Source organism: Phyllobates terribilis, unplaced genomic scaffold (genome assembly GCF_046119375.1).
Source record: "Phyllobates terribilis strain yellow unplaced genomic scaffold, ASM4611937v1 Scaffold_5__5_contigs__length_657084704, whole genome shotgun sequence".
Taxonomy (NCBI): Eukaryota; Metazoa; Chordata; class Amphibia; order Anura; family Dendrobatidae; genus Phyllobates; species Phyllobates terribilis.
Window position 1 is genome coordinate 506661072 of NW_027362765.1, and position 13977 is coordinate 506675048.

The window sequence follows — 13977 nt, forward strand, 5'->3', positions numbered from 1 at the left end:
GCTGTGGGGACAATATGAGGGGCTGGCTATGTGGACATTGAGGGGCTGGCTATGTGGACATTGAGGGGCTGGCTGTCTCTCAAGTGACTTCTCGGGAAAATGTATCACCCATCCCGGTCTAATGTGAATGGCGGGGGCCTTAATCCTTCTCTGGTCCTGACAGTGATAGACACCTCCCAGTCTTACAGGGAATTGGAGCCATAACCACAGCAGCCCCACTGTAATTAGCCATAGTGGTGCCCACACAAGCATTTTTAGATAACTACAGTAGACTATCAGGATGAGGATATTCTATAGTCGAGGGTGGGGGACATTGTTCTGCCTGTCCCTGCATTACTGCAGTTTTGCACTGATACAGTGAGTTACTATAGTGTAGTGTACAGATAATCCATAATGTTGGGGGCAAACACCCCAGACTCGGGCTACACCAGAGCCTGCAGCCAGCACACAGCAGAAGGGGACACACACCGTCTCCTCTCCCGCCACTGACTGCACCTCACCACATTACTAGACTCCCCCAGCCCAAGGTGCACAGCAGCGCCCCGCCCCCAGCCTGCGCAGCTCCTGATTGGTTATGGCGGGGGTGATCGGCACTCTGGCCCCGCCCCGCAGCACTGCTCGCAGTAACCAGGCAGCGGTGTGTAATTGATGAGTTGCATGCAGGGTCCGGTGTATGTGAGCGCAGCGCACGGAGCTCAGCATGTCCCGGGACAGAGTGGTCCAGCTGGCCCCGTCCTCCCTCTCCTTGGTTCTGTGTAGACTCGATGGCACGGGGTCGGACGAGAAGGGCAGCCAGGTCTTTCAGGACTTCCAGGCTGCAAATGCGAGGTGCTTCTGGAACAGGAGGCTGGTCCGGGCCGTGGCGGAGGTGTCCTTCCAGGGCTGGCTGGAGAGCTGGGTGCTGCTGCTCCAGGGCCAGAGTGCCAACCTGGAGGTGCTGCGAGATGCCTGGGTCAGGAGGGCACTGAGACCCCCCAAGGGCTTCATCATCACTGCGCTAGGTGAGTAGTGGTCCTGTGCAAGTGGTGGTCCTAGGGAAGGCTGATGGACCCGTGCCAGTGGTAGTCCTAGAGAAGGCTGGTGGACCCGTGCCAGTGGTGGTCCTAGGGAAGGCTGGTAGACCCGTGCCAGTGGTGGTCCTAGAGAAGGCTGATGGACCCGTGCCAGTGGTGGTCCTAGAGAAGGCTGGTGGACCCGTGCCAGTGGTGGTCCTAGAGAAGGCTGGTGGACCCGTGCCAGTGGTGGTCCTAGAGAAGGCTGGTGGACCCGTGCCAGTGGTGGTCCTAGGGAAGGCTGGTGGACCCGTGCCAGCGGTGGTCCTAGGGAAGGCTGGTAGACCCGTGCCAGTGGTGGTCCTAGAGAAGGCTGATGGACCCGTGCCAGTGGTGGTCCTAGGGAAGGCTGGTGGACCCGTGCCAGTGGTGGTCCTAGGGAAGGCTGGTGGACCCGTGCCAGTGGTGGTCCTAGGGAAGGCTGGTGGACCCGTGCCAGTGGTGGTCCTAGGGACGGCTGGTGGACCCGTGCCAGTGGTAGTCCTAGGGACGGCTGGTGGACCCGTGCCAGTGGTGGTCCTAGGGAAGGCTGGTGGACCCGTGCCAGTGGTGGTCCTAGGGAAGGCTGGTGGACCCGTGCCAGTGGTGGTCCTAGGGAAGGATGATGGTGCTGTGGGCAGTCCTGACCTCCCCAGTCTTTGTAGATGGAGCCATGGATGATCCAATAGCCCATGATAACAAGTAGTAATGCTGCACATTAACTTTACCTACCGTCTAGGTTGTTGTCATGGTTTTCATCACTGGGCTCGATCTTTCTTCTGGCAGATCCAATTGGTGATCAACACTGAAATGATGGGATTGATTAAGATTTCATCAGTTTCCATCGTTTTGCCATCAGCACTATCGCGGCACGCTACAGCACTACATGTACCAGAAATGCTGCAAATTTTCAATGCGGATTTGTCATCAATCAGAACATTTGAAGCTGATTATAGTACCAGCAATGGGGATGTGAACAAAACTCTTCCACATACTGATGCAAATTCCATATTTTGATTGTGGATTTCACCCCTTTTCACGCGTATGTGAAGCGGCTTTCCTGCAGCTTAGTAGTAGCATAATCCACACTTGTTACATGCACATTTTGATGCTTATTTGCCTCTGATTTCTCTTCAGACTTTTGTGCTATTTCACCCTCGTATATTCAAAGCCACTTTGAAAATCCACAACAGAATTTGATATGTTGTAAATGTAGAAAATTCCAAAGCAGGAGGAGTAAGAGATTTGTAGGGAAATCATCCACATGGCTGGTACTTTAATTTGTTACAGGTTTTCTGTGGAAGAATCTGTAGCCTAATTAACCAGCACATCTGGAGCTGTAGATTGGCTGCCGTACATCTCCGGCGGAGCAGAAGCGCCCTGTATGGAGAGCTGATGGCTCCGTAGACTGCAGTCTAATGTTTATGATGGAGTCAGTTTGTCAATATTCTCAGGAAACTTCAGTGAAGAACCAAATATTCATGAAGGCTCTTATACAATAATGTACACCAGTGCCAGCCAGGTCCTGGATGAGTTTGGGAAGTAACTGCACCCAAAGGTTCGCAGACCGGATGTCCTTGTGGCGCCACTTGTGGTTATCCTCTCTCCAGCAGAGATATCACTGCAGATTTCTTATTGGCAGAGAAGATCGCTGCCTGGCTCTTGTGATATACAGTAGAAGGGACAATTTACTTTTGGAAATGCTCAATATATATACATTTTTTTTTTATAAAAGACATAATGGGGTTGATTCTAAATGTAATTTATTTAGGGCCACCTGTCATAACTTTTATTTGGATCCGTAACTTCTATTAAAATTATGTACTTCTCCCCAGATTCAGATCTGATAGCATCTTCTTAATAATTGGCCATTGTTTTAGTTTAAGGCAATTTATGCTGTGGCCATGTGAGATGTCTTTAAATTATTGTCCACAGGATAGGTGATAACTTGTTGATTGGTGCGGGTCAGACCGCTGGGACCCACTCTGATTGGCAGAACAAGGCAACTCTTATCCCCATTAGAATGGGGTGCCCTCCGCTCCATTCATTCATGGAGCTGCCGAGCGCTGTGCTTGGCTTTTCCCAGCAGTTGCACGTGTAATCGGCCATGGCATTTTGTAACAGAGGTAAAAGTTCTCAGTTGGGGATAAAAGTTTTCTTTTCTGCCGGTCAGTATGGATCTCAGTGGACAGACCCCACTGATCAGAAAGTTGTCACCTGTTACGAGGTTTTGTTGAACAGACAACTCTGTTAAGGGGCCACCTGACATTTCTAAATTCCATAGGGGCTGTTTTAACCTGCCAGAGGTTTTCTTTCATTGAATCTAGCCGATAATGTCTTTTCACAGCCCTATTGTAATTGTTCCAGCACCTTTTTTCCCCTCTGTCCTTGTGAAAATCCGCACTTGTGAATTTGTATTTGATTTTCACGCCTTGGTTCTTGGCTATGTATTACAGATTGTATAGTAGTGTCCAATTTTTTTGCACAGTTGTCCATCATCCCTTCCAAGAAAATATCATGCTGCATTTAAAAACGTTATTTATTCCAGTATGATAGTAAAAACATGGTAGATGGGTACAAAATAATTCCCAGGAATTGGCCTACATGTTTCGAACTGAAAAGTTCCTAGTCGTAGCACTATCCCTCATTTAGAGACTTTATTTTATAAAACTAGATGGGAAGTGATATAAAGAACTTTGTTTTTTAAGTTTTTGGCGTGGAAACTTAGCTGAAACTCTCAATATTCTCCTGAAAACACAAAATTCCTCAAAAAGTTGAAGTTTCTGCTCAGATTCTTATCCAAAAACTTAGAAAAAAGCACTCCATGTGCACATAGCCACGCGCATAGAACTATAGTGTCCCTGCTTAGCTCAGGGCTACACATATGACTGATGCCTCTGTGCGTTAAATGCACATTTTGCCTGTTTGTTCTGTACTCTATTATTGTACTTTTATTATACGTCCGGTGAAACTCTGCCCACAGCCCAGTCACTCAATTAGACTGGGTTACGCCTTGGTGATGCCGGATCAGCTTCCAATTCTGGGAGTTGACGTGATATCACCGGATATCAGAGGCAGCTGCATCCGGGGGTCACGTGATGGGGATGAGCGGACAGCGATAGCGCCATGAGTGAGCTAACACAGTACGGAAGTGAACATTGTGATATTAAAAACACATTTGCACTTGTCCTCCCCCAGTGCTGTCAGCTCTGCTGTACTGCTCTTCCCCCACCCTGGCTGCCTGTGAGAGGATTGCAGCTGCAAATATGTTTGTAATGAGACAGAGCTCAGCTCTGCTATACCGTGTCAGTTCTAATCCCACACAGCTCTGCAGTGAGATCAGAGAACGACCATTACACATCACACTGGTAATTCCCCCTTTCGTTAATTAGCTCTGGAGGCATTTTCTCGGGAGATCGATGTCAGACCCATAGATTTTAACAATTCATTTACATATTAAGAAAAAAACATGGACTTCGCTGGAATAAGACATTTGATCACAGATATCAAGGTATCATTTTATTCAGCCCTACTGATGGATTCCCTTTAAATAGAGAATCTATGTTTATATAATTTTGATCACATTTGTAAAACAAAGCGTAATACAATAATACTAAACAATACTGAGAAATTTATTCATGTTCACATCCTGCTGAAGGTATGGCAAAAAGTCATTACATGAACCAATGGATGTCTTTCTTTTTATAATACTTTGCAGTGTAGTAGAGCACATCCAGTGTTCACACTTTCTGAGAAGCTAACCTGAGGACTGTGGCTGCCTGTGAAGGGAGGAGGAAGGGGATTGTTTGCACAGTCTCAAAGGCTTTTGTATTGGACAAGCTGTGGCCCAGAGATCAGCATTCGACACTGAATCGGATTATGGGAATTTTGCGGTGTTTTAATGCTGTGTTTTGCATGGTCTTTTGAAGGTACAGTCATGGCCAAAAGTTTTGAGAATGACACCAAAATTATATTTTCACATGATCTGCTGGCCTCTGGTTTTAATTAGTGTTTATCTGATGTTTATATCACATAGAGAAATATAATTGCAATCATATTATGAGTACCAATAGGTTATATTGACAGTTAGAATGAGTTAATGCAGCAAGTCAATATTTGCAGTGTTGCCCCTTCTTCTTCAAGACCTCTGTAATTCTCCCTGGCATGCTCTCAATCAACTTTTGAACCAAATCCTGACTGATAGCAGTCCATTCTTGCATAATCAATGCTTGCATTTTGCCAGAATTTGTTGGTTTTTGTTTGTCCACCCGTCTCTTGATGATTGACCACAAGTTCTCAATGGGATTAAGATCTGGGGAGTTTCCAGGCCATGGACCCAAAATCTCTGTTTTGTTCCATGAGCCATTTAGATATCACCTTTGCTTTATGGCAAGGTGCTCCATCATGCTGGAAAAGGCATTGTTGAGCGCCAAACTGCTCTTGGACGGTTGGGAGAAGTTGCTCTTGGAGGACATTCTGGTACCATTCTTTATTCATGGCTGTGTTTTTAGGCAAGACTGTGAGTGAGCCGATTCCCTTGGCTGAGAAGCAACCCCACACATGAATGGTTTCAGGATGCTTTACAGTTGGCATGAGACAAGACTGGTGGTAGCGCTCACCTCTTCTTCTCCGAATAAGCTGTTTTCCAGAAGTCCCAAACAATTGAAAAGGGGATTCATCAGAGAAAATGACTTTGCCCCAGTCCTCAGCAGTCCACTCCCTGTACCTTTTGCAGAATATCAGTCGGTCCCTGATGTTTTTTCTGGAGAGAAGTGGCTTCTTTGCTGCCCTCCTTGAAACCAGCCCTTGCTCAAAGAGTCTCCGCCTCACAGTGCGTGCAGAAGCGCTCACACCAGCCTGCTGCCATTCCTGAGCAAGCTCGGCACTGCTGGTAGTCCGATCCCGCAGCTGAAACAGTTTTAAGATACGGTCCTGGCGCTTGCTGGTCTTTCTTGGGCGCCCTGGAGCCTTTTTGACAACAATGGAAGATCTCTCCTTGAAGTTCTTGATGATGCGATAGATTGTTGACTGAGGTGCAATCTTTGTAGCTGCGATACTCTTCCCTGTTAGGCCATTTTTGTGCAGTGCAATCATGGCTGCACGTGTTTCTTTAGAGATAACCATGGTTAACTGAAGAGAAACAATGAAACCAAGAACCAGCCTCCTTTTAAAGTGTCCAGTGATGTCATTCTTACTTAATCATGACTGATCGCCAGCCCTGTCCTCATCAACACCCACACCTGTGTTAATGGATCAATCACTAAACCGATGTTAGCTGCTCCTTTTAAGGCAGGACTGCAATGATGTTGAAATGTGTTTTGGGGGTTAAAGTTCATTTTCTGGGCAAATATTGACTTTGCAAGTACAGTAATTGCTGTTAAGCTGATCACTCTTTGACATTCAGGAGTATATGCAAATTGCCATTACAAAAAATGAAGCAGTAACCTTTGGAAAAATTACTATTTGTCTCATTCTCAATACTTTTGGCCATGACTGTATACCTTGGGATGATTTCCTAACATTTGTATCAGGGGCATCTATTGCTTATAGGCTCCCACTGTGAAAGAAAAAGCCTCTATCCACCCTGCTATTCTGTAAAGCAGGGTTCCCCAGCTCCAGTCCTCAAGGCCCACCAACAGGCCATGTTTTCGGGATTTCCTTAGTATTGCATCGGTGATAATTCCATCACCTGCACAGGCAATAATTCCATCATCTGTTTAATAGTAAGGAAATCCTGAAAACATGACCTGTTGGTGGGCCTTGAGGACTGGAGCTGGGGAACCCTAGAGCAATAAAAGTTATGCAGTCTTTTGGCTGCTGTCATGTGAATAGAAGCTAATGGGTGTGATTGTCGTATGTGCTGGAAGATTTCCCAGAGCATGCAACAAGCAGACACTGCAAAATTAATTGTGAAAATGGCCTTATGGGGGTCCTTTTATTTTACCTTTATAAAATTAAGGCTTTCTATCATTGCCATTGCTTACTGTGCATCTTGGGTTCCGTGCAGACTGTGTCCAAGACTTTTACTGGCGTTATACAGGAAGGAACTAATTATTTGATCCCTTGCTGTTTTTGTAAGTTTGCCCACTGACAAAGACATGAACAGTCTATAATTTTAAAGGTAGGTTAATTTTAACATTGAGAGAATATCCAAAAAAAAAAAAATCACATTGTATAAATTAGATAAGTTTATTTGCATCTTGCAGTGAGAAATAAGTATTTGATCCCTTAATACTTGGTGGCTAAACCCTTGTTGGCAAGCACAGCAGTAAGACGTTTTTTGTAGTTGATGATGAGGGTTGTGCACATGTCAGGAGGAATTTTGGTCCACTCCTCTTTGCAGATCATCTCTAAATAATTCAGATTTTGAGGCGGTCGCTTGGCAACTCAGGGCTTCAACCTCCTTCATAAGTTTTCTATGGGATTAAGGTGTGGAGACTGGCTAGGCCACTCCATGACCTTACTGTGGTTCTTTTTTAGCCACTCCTTTCTTGCCTTGGCTGTATGTTTTGGGTCATTGTCTTGCTGGTAGACCCAGCCATGACCCATTTTTAATTTCCTGGAGGAGGGAAGGAGGTTGTCACTCAGGATTTTACGGTACATGGCTCCATCCATTCTCCCGTTGATGTGGTGAAGTAGTCCTATGCCCTTAGCAGAGAAACACCCCCAAAACATAATGTTTCCACCTCCATGCTTGACAGTGGGGACGGTGTTCTTTGCAGGACTGTGGAGTCGGTAAGTCAAACCTCCAACTCCTCAATTTCCATGACACAGACTCCCTCATACATTGCTCAGGTTTAAGTGATAAATTTACTGTAGCACAGATTCATCTCAACTAAAAGTCTAGACCCTTAGATCAGGATAAGAACAGACATTTATAGGACATTTCATAACTTTCCCAAATTCTTATGAAAAAATATTCCCCACAAACTGCATTGTACTACAGTACCCAATTTATTATATATTTTAGGTGTCGGAGTCGGTCCATTTTATACCGATTCCAACTCCACCAAAATGGACACCGACTCAGACTCCACAGCCCTGGTTCTTTAGGTAATAGGTAGTATTTCTCTTCCTCCAAACACGGCGAGTTGAGTTAATACCAAAGAGCTCAATTTTTGTCTCATCTGACCACAGCACCTTCTCCCAATAACTCACAGGATCATCCAGGTGTTCATTGGCAAACTTCAGACGGGCCTGCACATGTGCCTTCTTGAGCAGGGGGACGTTGCGCCCCCCCCCCATGCAAATTGGGATTTGGACGTATGTGCCAACGGGGCCTTCTGGAGGTGGACGCTCAGACGCAGTCTACTACGTTTGCTGGTAATTCACAATGGAGCTGGGGAGCAAATAGCGCAAAATAGGGTTTTATCTGTGATAAAAAGGTATGAAAACAGGGGGTGCTTGCTTTCCTTATAGATGTGGTTGTGTCCTAAAGAAGTAGTTGGATAACCTCGAAACGTGTCGATTTTAAACCGCAGAATAAAACCGCTTTTATTCAAATTCATCTCAATTCCATTCGTGGGACATCGCCAGCAGCGCAGGAAAAGCCCCCCATCTCCTTACTACTAGTTTGTTGGTAATTTTTAAAGTGTAAAGCTCCAGTACTTTATGACCTGTCACTAATTGTTACATATTGTGTACACTGGATCTGGCACTGTCATTAGTGAACAGTATATGGCCCTGAGTGGCGCTGGGACGGATTAATGGAGCACACAGCCAGTAAACAAGCTGCTCCTTCATTTGTTCGGAGCTGTGCGTGACGCTGGTCGTGTTTCTGTGGGAGGTTGCTGCTGACTCCAGGGTGGGATTTAAGACTGTTACTGATGAGTATTTGCCTTTTTAGGGCTATTAAAATGATCACATGCCTCTATTTCCATATATCTAGGTATTTGGGGCATTATGCACCTTCAGATGCTGGATACAGGGGGCTCTTTAGAGAGGGATGTTTTTCACTGTACTAGATGAAGAAGTTTGTGCAAAGCGGGATCCTACGCACTTTTTAATTCGATCACTTCTATTTTCATATTTGTACTGAATGCCATAACTTTTGACAAGTGTTATCTTCGAATGTGTATTTAAGTTATTATTACGTCTTGTCAAATTTAGGCTATGCATTTTTTTTGCTGTGTCTTTTTAAATGCAAATTTTAAGAAGCGTTTTACAGTACCACCAAAAGCTATGAGATTTTAGAAATCTCATGCACACACACTTTTTTCCTGACTATTTGGAAAACTGCAGCATGTCACTTCTTTCAGTTATTTTTTTTTTTTCAGCGTTTTTGCAGCATTTTTTTTCACCTATAGAAAGCAATGAGTAAGTTCAAAAACACAACAAAAATGCAGCAAGAAAAGCAGGTATCAGGTTTCGCTGCATTTTTGGTGCCAAAACCTTAAGGAAGCTGCATCATCTTTTTTGGGGGGCACTAAACTTTATCAGCATGCACAAGAGACAATAAAAACTCAGCAAAACCTGCTTTTTTTAAGCTGCCTTTTTAGGCTATGTTCACACATCATGTTTTTTTCTGCAGCAAAACCTGACCTCTTGCCAGGCTGTTGTTCAGGACTTTTGTTGCTGTTTTCTTGCTTTTTTTTATTTTTTGGTGTGTTTTTTCACTGGTCTTTTGTCTCTGTTATGCATGTACATAAAGTTCAGTGGAAAAAAAAAAAAAATCTCATTCTGGTTTATGCACAAAAATTGCTGAAAAAACGCTGAAAACTTGACACCTGCATTTTTGGTGTGTTTTTTCAACTTTTTTCCTCAACCATTACTTCCAATGGGAGAGAAAACGCTGAAAGAAGTGACATGCTCTATCTTTCAAAAAACCATGCAAAGCACAAAATCCTGAACAAAAAAAAACCATGATGTGTGCTTGAGATTTCTGGAGTCTCATAAACTTTGCTGGTACTGCAAAATGCAGCTGAAAATTTACATAAAAAAAAAAGCATCAAAAAACGCTGAAAAAACCATGATGTGTGAACATAGCCTTAATGCCAAGAGAGCAGGTTTTTCCTGCAGCAAAAATGCAACGTGTGATCATAGCCTTAGATGGCTTGGTGTCAGCAGAGGCTGATCTGTGGTTGTTTCCTGGTGTACGGTCATTCTACGCGGACAGAATCATCATTAATGTGCTCGCTCTGTGTGCCTAGAGCGTCATGTTATGGACAGCACATCACATATTAGCACAGGGCAATGTGCTGCCGATGATGATTTTTAGTACTGGTATAAAGATCATCGTACCCAACGTATAAGTATTTTGCGCCTTCGTTAGGTGATTGCCAGACTTTTTAAAGGGCCAATAGTTGGGAACGACCGTTTCTATGCTATGGACTCGTCTAAATGGGCCATTACTGATGCGGCTGAATAGAGATGTTGTCTCTGTTCTGACTTTGAAAAATCAGGTTAAATAAAATAGATCAATTTTCAGAACTTGCCACCTTCCTGCTTTTAAGTGATGCAACACTGGATCTATTCAATGTAACCACATCATATTGCCAACTGGAAGTGGATTCTGTCTGAAAAATGTGTTTTTTCACAGTCTGGGAATCAATGCCTGTTCATGAACTGAAGCTATTAATCGGAGAGACATATTACAGTCTTAAACCTAGTTTTGGATTGAAGGCAGGACTGGACAGCTTCCCTTAGAAACGTGCTGCTTGTGCCTCACTTGCCTTACTTTTTAGATCTTTAGGGATCGGTGCATAATGCTTTTGTGCCTTTCGCCAGAGGTATTAGTCAAAAAGCCTTCCTAATGTATACATCCAACAAAGGGCTGAGACAGTGTATAGGTATACAGGGGCATATATTGCTCTTTTTATATACCATTGGATGACGGACTGTATAGTAGCCCGAAGCATTTCCCAGTATGTGTACCTGATTCGCCATTACACATTCAGTAGTTGTCAGTCACAGCTCTTCCTCCTTTCCCCTCCATACACATGTATGCTCAATCCGGTCGAGCATGCTTGTGTTCTTGATGGGGGAGGGGAATATGTAGCTTCCAAACAGCTCGGTAGGGAATATACAACCCCTGAAAGCATAAGGATTGTGCGTTGAAAATCATCATGCCCAATCCTTCTTTCCCTGACTTTTTTTTCTGGGAAGAATGGGCTGCTAATCATCGACGTAACAAAGATGGACATAATCTGTAGTGTAGAAGCGAGTTTGTCTTTTGCAAAGATCAACAATAAGAATATACATCAGTAGAAAATAACCCAAAACAATAAATGTCAATAACCTATTGGCTCCCTAGTTCTTGGTTTGTGGCCAGTTTTATTGCTTTCCGATGCTGCGGCCGACAGCCATCTCAGCCGACGCTCCCTTACACGAGCGCTCTCGGCCAACCACTTCTGTGTTCTCTATAAGAAAGCTGCCGGCCAACACGTTACCTCCGGGAGAGCAGTCCGATTGACAGTCCAAAATCGGCTTGTTCGATCAACCTCTCTCCTGAAAATCCTGTGCCCCCATACACATTTGACAGTCGGCCAAACCCGTCAATACCGGCGGGCTAAGTCAACATTAGTCTAATGTGTTGGATACTTTTACTCTGATCTTTTATCCCTGATAAAGCCCAGATTTAGTCTTTGTTCACATCTGGATCCAGTAAGCAAAAAAAGGCATCCTTTACAAATGAAAGGAAAACGGATGGCTAATTAACTGATCCGTTTTTTATAGGCTTCAAAGCTATAAAAACAGATTCAGCAGAAATCGTTTTTTAAAAACGGACTAAAAAGTTGTGTCTGCACAACTTTTTTGCCAACAGATTGCTGCTGAATCCGTTCTAATGGATCGTTACTGGAGAGGAGGTTTATCTGGTTGTAATGTAATCTACTACAGAAGATTTGCATAACAAGTACCTTGTAATGAGATGGATCTAATTACTATGTGATTCTCCTCTGTACAATACTGTTTGAGTATATACTGTTAGCCTGCATTTACAGTGCAAGATGATCGCGAATGAGAGTTGATAAAAACGCCAGTTTCACGGTTATCATGCCTTGTAAACAGGCTGACAACCACCTGATGAATGAGCAAAACGCTTGTTCATCAGGTGAAATGATGTTTTGTACAATGCAATAAAATCCTTGTTCTCGACCGTGCATTGTCCTGTGTAAACTGGACTCACTCTGCCAATAACTATGGCATGCTGGATGCTGAGCAATCTAGTGTGGACCACTCGGTGCACATCTCTTACTTTTGTCTGCCTGTCTAAAGAGGCATTTAAATGACTGACGATCGCCAATTGTATTGTGCCGCCAGTCTGTCCATGGAAATGGACCTTTAGTAATGACTGTTCTTATATGACAGAATTGTGTTGCTTTTCACAATTGTTGCACATCCCATTTAAAGGGAGTCCATCAGCACAAAATGACTTTTCAAACCAAGCACAGGTGCTCGGTGCACCCTTGGTGTGGCCGAGTAGTTCGGTGCAACTTCTCGATGACATGTTTTCATTCTAACTGCAACCTCGTCTTCATTGGTTGACAGCTTTGCCTTTTACAGGAGCCAGAGAAGGACTGAGAAAAATGGTAAAGCGAGCAGGTGCAAAGGTGAACTGAACTGCTTGGCCACGACAAGGGTGCACCATTGCTTTATCTTAAAAGTCATTTTGCATTGAAAGACTCCTTTTTTAAGCACATGGCAACCCCCTGCTTCTACTTTTACAGCCTTGCACAGAGGAACAGTATACTCCCATAAGCCTTATACAAATAGTTGGTAAAGTGGCGCTAAACTACTCTACTAGTGTGTACAAACCCCTAAAGAGCAACCTACTGGTACAGAATGCTGGGAAATGCTGGACTGCCTCAGACAGAAGAGCACTGATCCGCAGCACCCGTGTCATTGGTTGGTGCATGCAAAATCTGCATTTCTGACTTCAATTTTTTTTTCCTTTCCAAGTGTAGGTTTCCTTAAACATGGCACCCCCAATGACCTTGTGTGATCACTTTGTAAATTAGTTTTGTTTTGTGCCCAAGCGGTAAAAAAATGGCTGCTTCATTAGCAATATCAATTTTATACTCTTGGATGAGAAAGGAAATGAAAATTCTCTCTGGGCCCTGGGCACTTGTATTATTATTATTTTTTTTTTATTTCTCCAGAACTATTTCTTATTGAAAATCTTAGCAGGATCCTGTGGTAATTAAACAAATTATCGAGTGGCCAGAGTCATTAATTGTGTGCTTGTGTTTATAATGTCCTGTGGATGGGTGCGGTGACCTGGATATTCATACAGGATCATTTTATATTGAATAAGCTACTGTTTGTTCCTGTGCACTCAGCCAAGGAAGGGATATAAAAGTCCGACTCCTATTGTAAGATGTGTGCTCATAAATAAGGAAATCGCCTCCTGTCTCTGTTGCATACAGCAGATCACTGCTTATCTTGTAAAAAATACTGCGACATGGTGGAAGCCAGAGATACTGCAATAGAAATGCTCTGCCAGAATCACCGGCGCTACGTGAATTGTTTATTAGGGAAAACAACACACTTGACATATGATGTATGTAAAGATCAATGTTATGTTTTTACACACATAATAGACACATACAGGCACAAACATATGCATACATAAATACATGCATACGTGCAAACAAAGCATATACATACTACATACACACAAAAATATATATATATATTACATGCATACAAAACACATACATATCGATACATGTGTACAAACAAAGCGTATACATGCTACATACATATATGCATACAAAATACATACATATAGATACATACTGTACGTGCAAATGCACATGAATACCAAAGACATTTTCGTACATGCATACAAAACACAAAGATATAGATATATATATGCATACAAAATACACACATACAGTTAGATACATGCAAACAAAATATATAGATATACATATACATGCAAACAAAACACACACTCCTGGATATCAGAATGTTGGGACCAAATTTCAGTAGGATTACAAAGCCG

General features: G+C 43.5%; 1 protein-coding gene across 1 annotated transcript in view; it reads left to right on the top strand.

Moving 5' to 3' along the window:
- The first annotated feature begins 619 nt into the window (after positions 1-619).
- The window catches only part of STOX1 (storkhead box 1), a 73041-nt gene continuing 59683 nt past the window's right edge, over positions 620-13977 (top strand). The window contains exon 1 of the mRNA XM_073685622.1: positions 620-1001. Within this exon, the coding sequence (XP_073541723.1) occupies positions 701-1001 (301 nt within the window). The 5' untranslated portion in view covers positions 620-700. The remainder of the gene's footprint in view (positions 1002-13977) is intronic.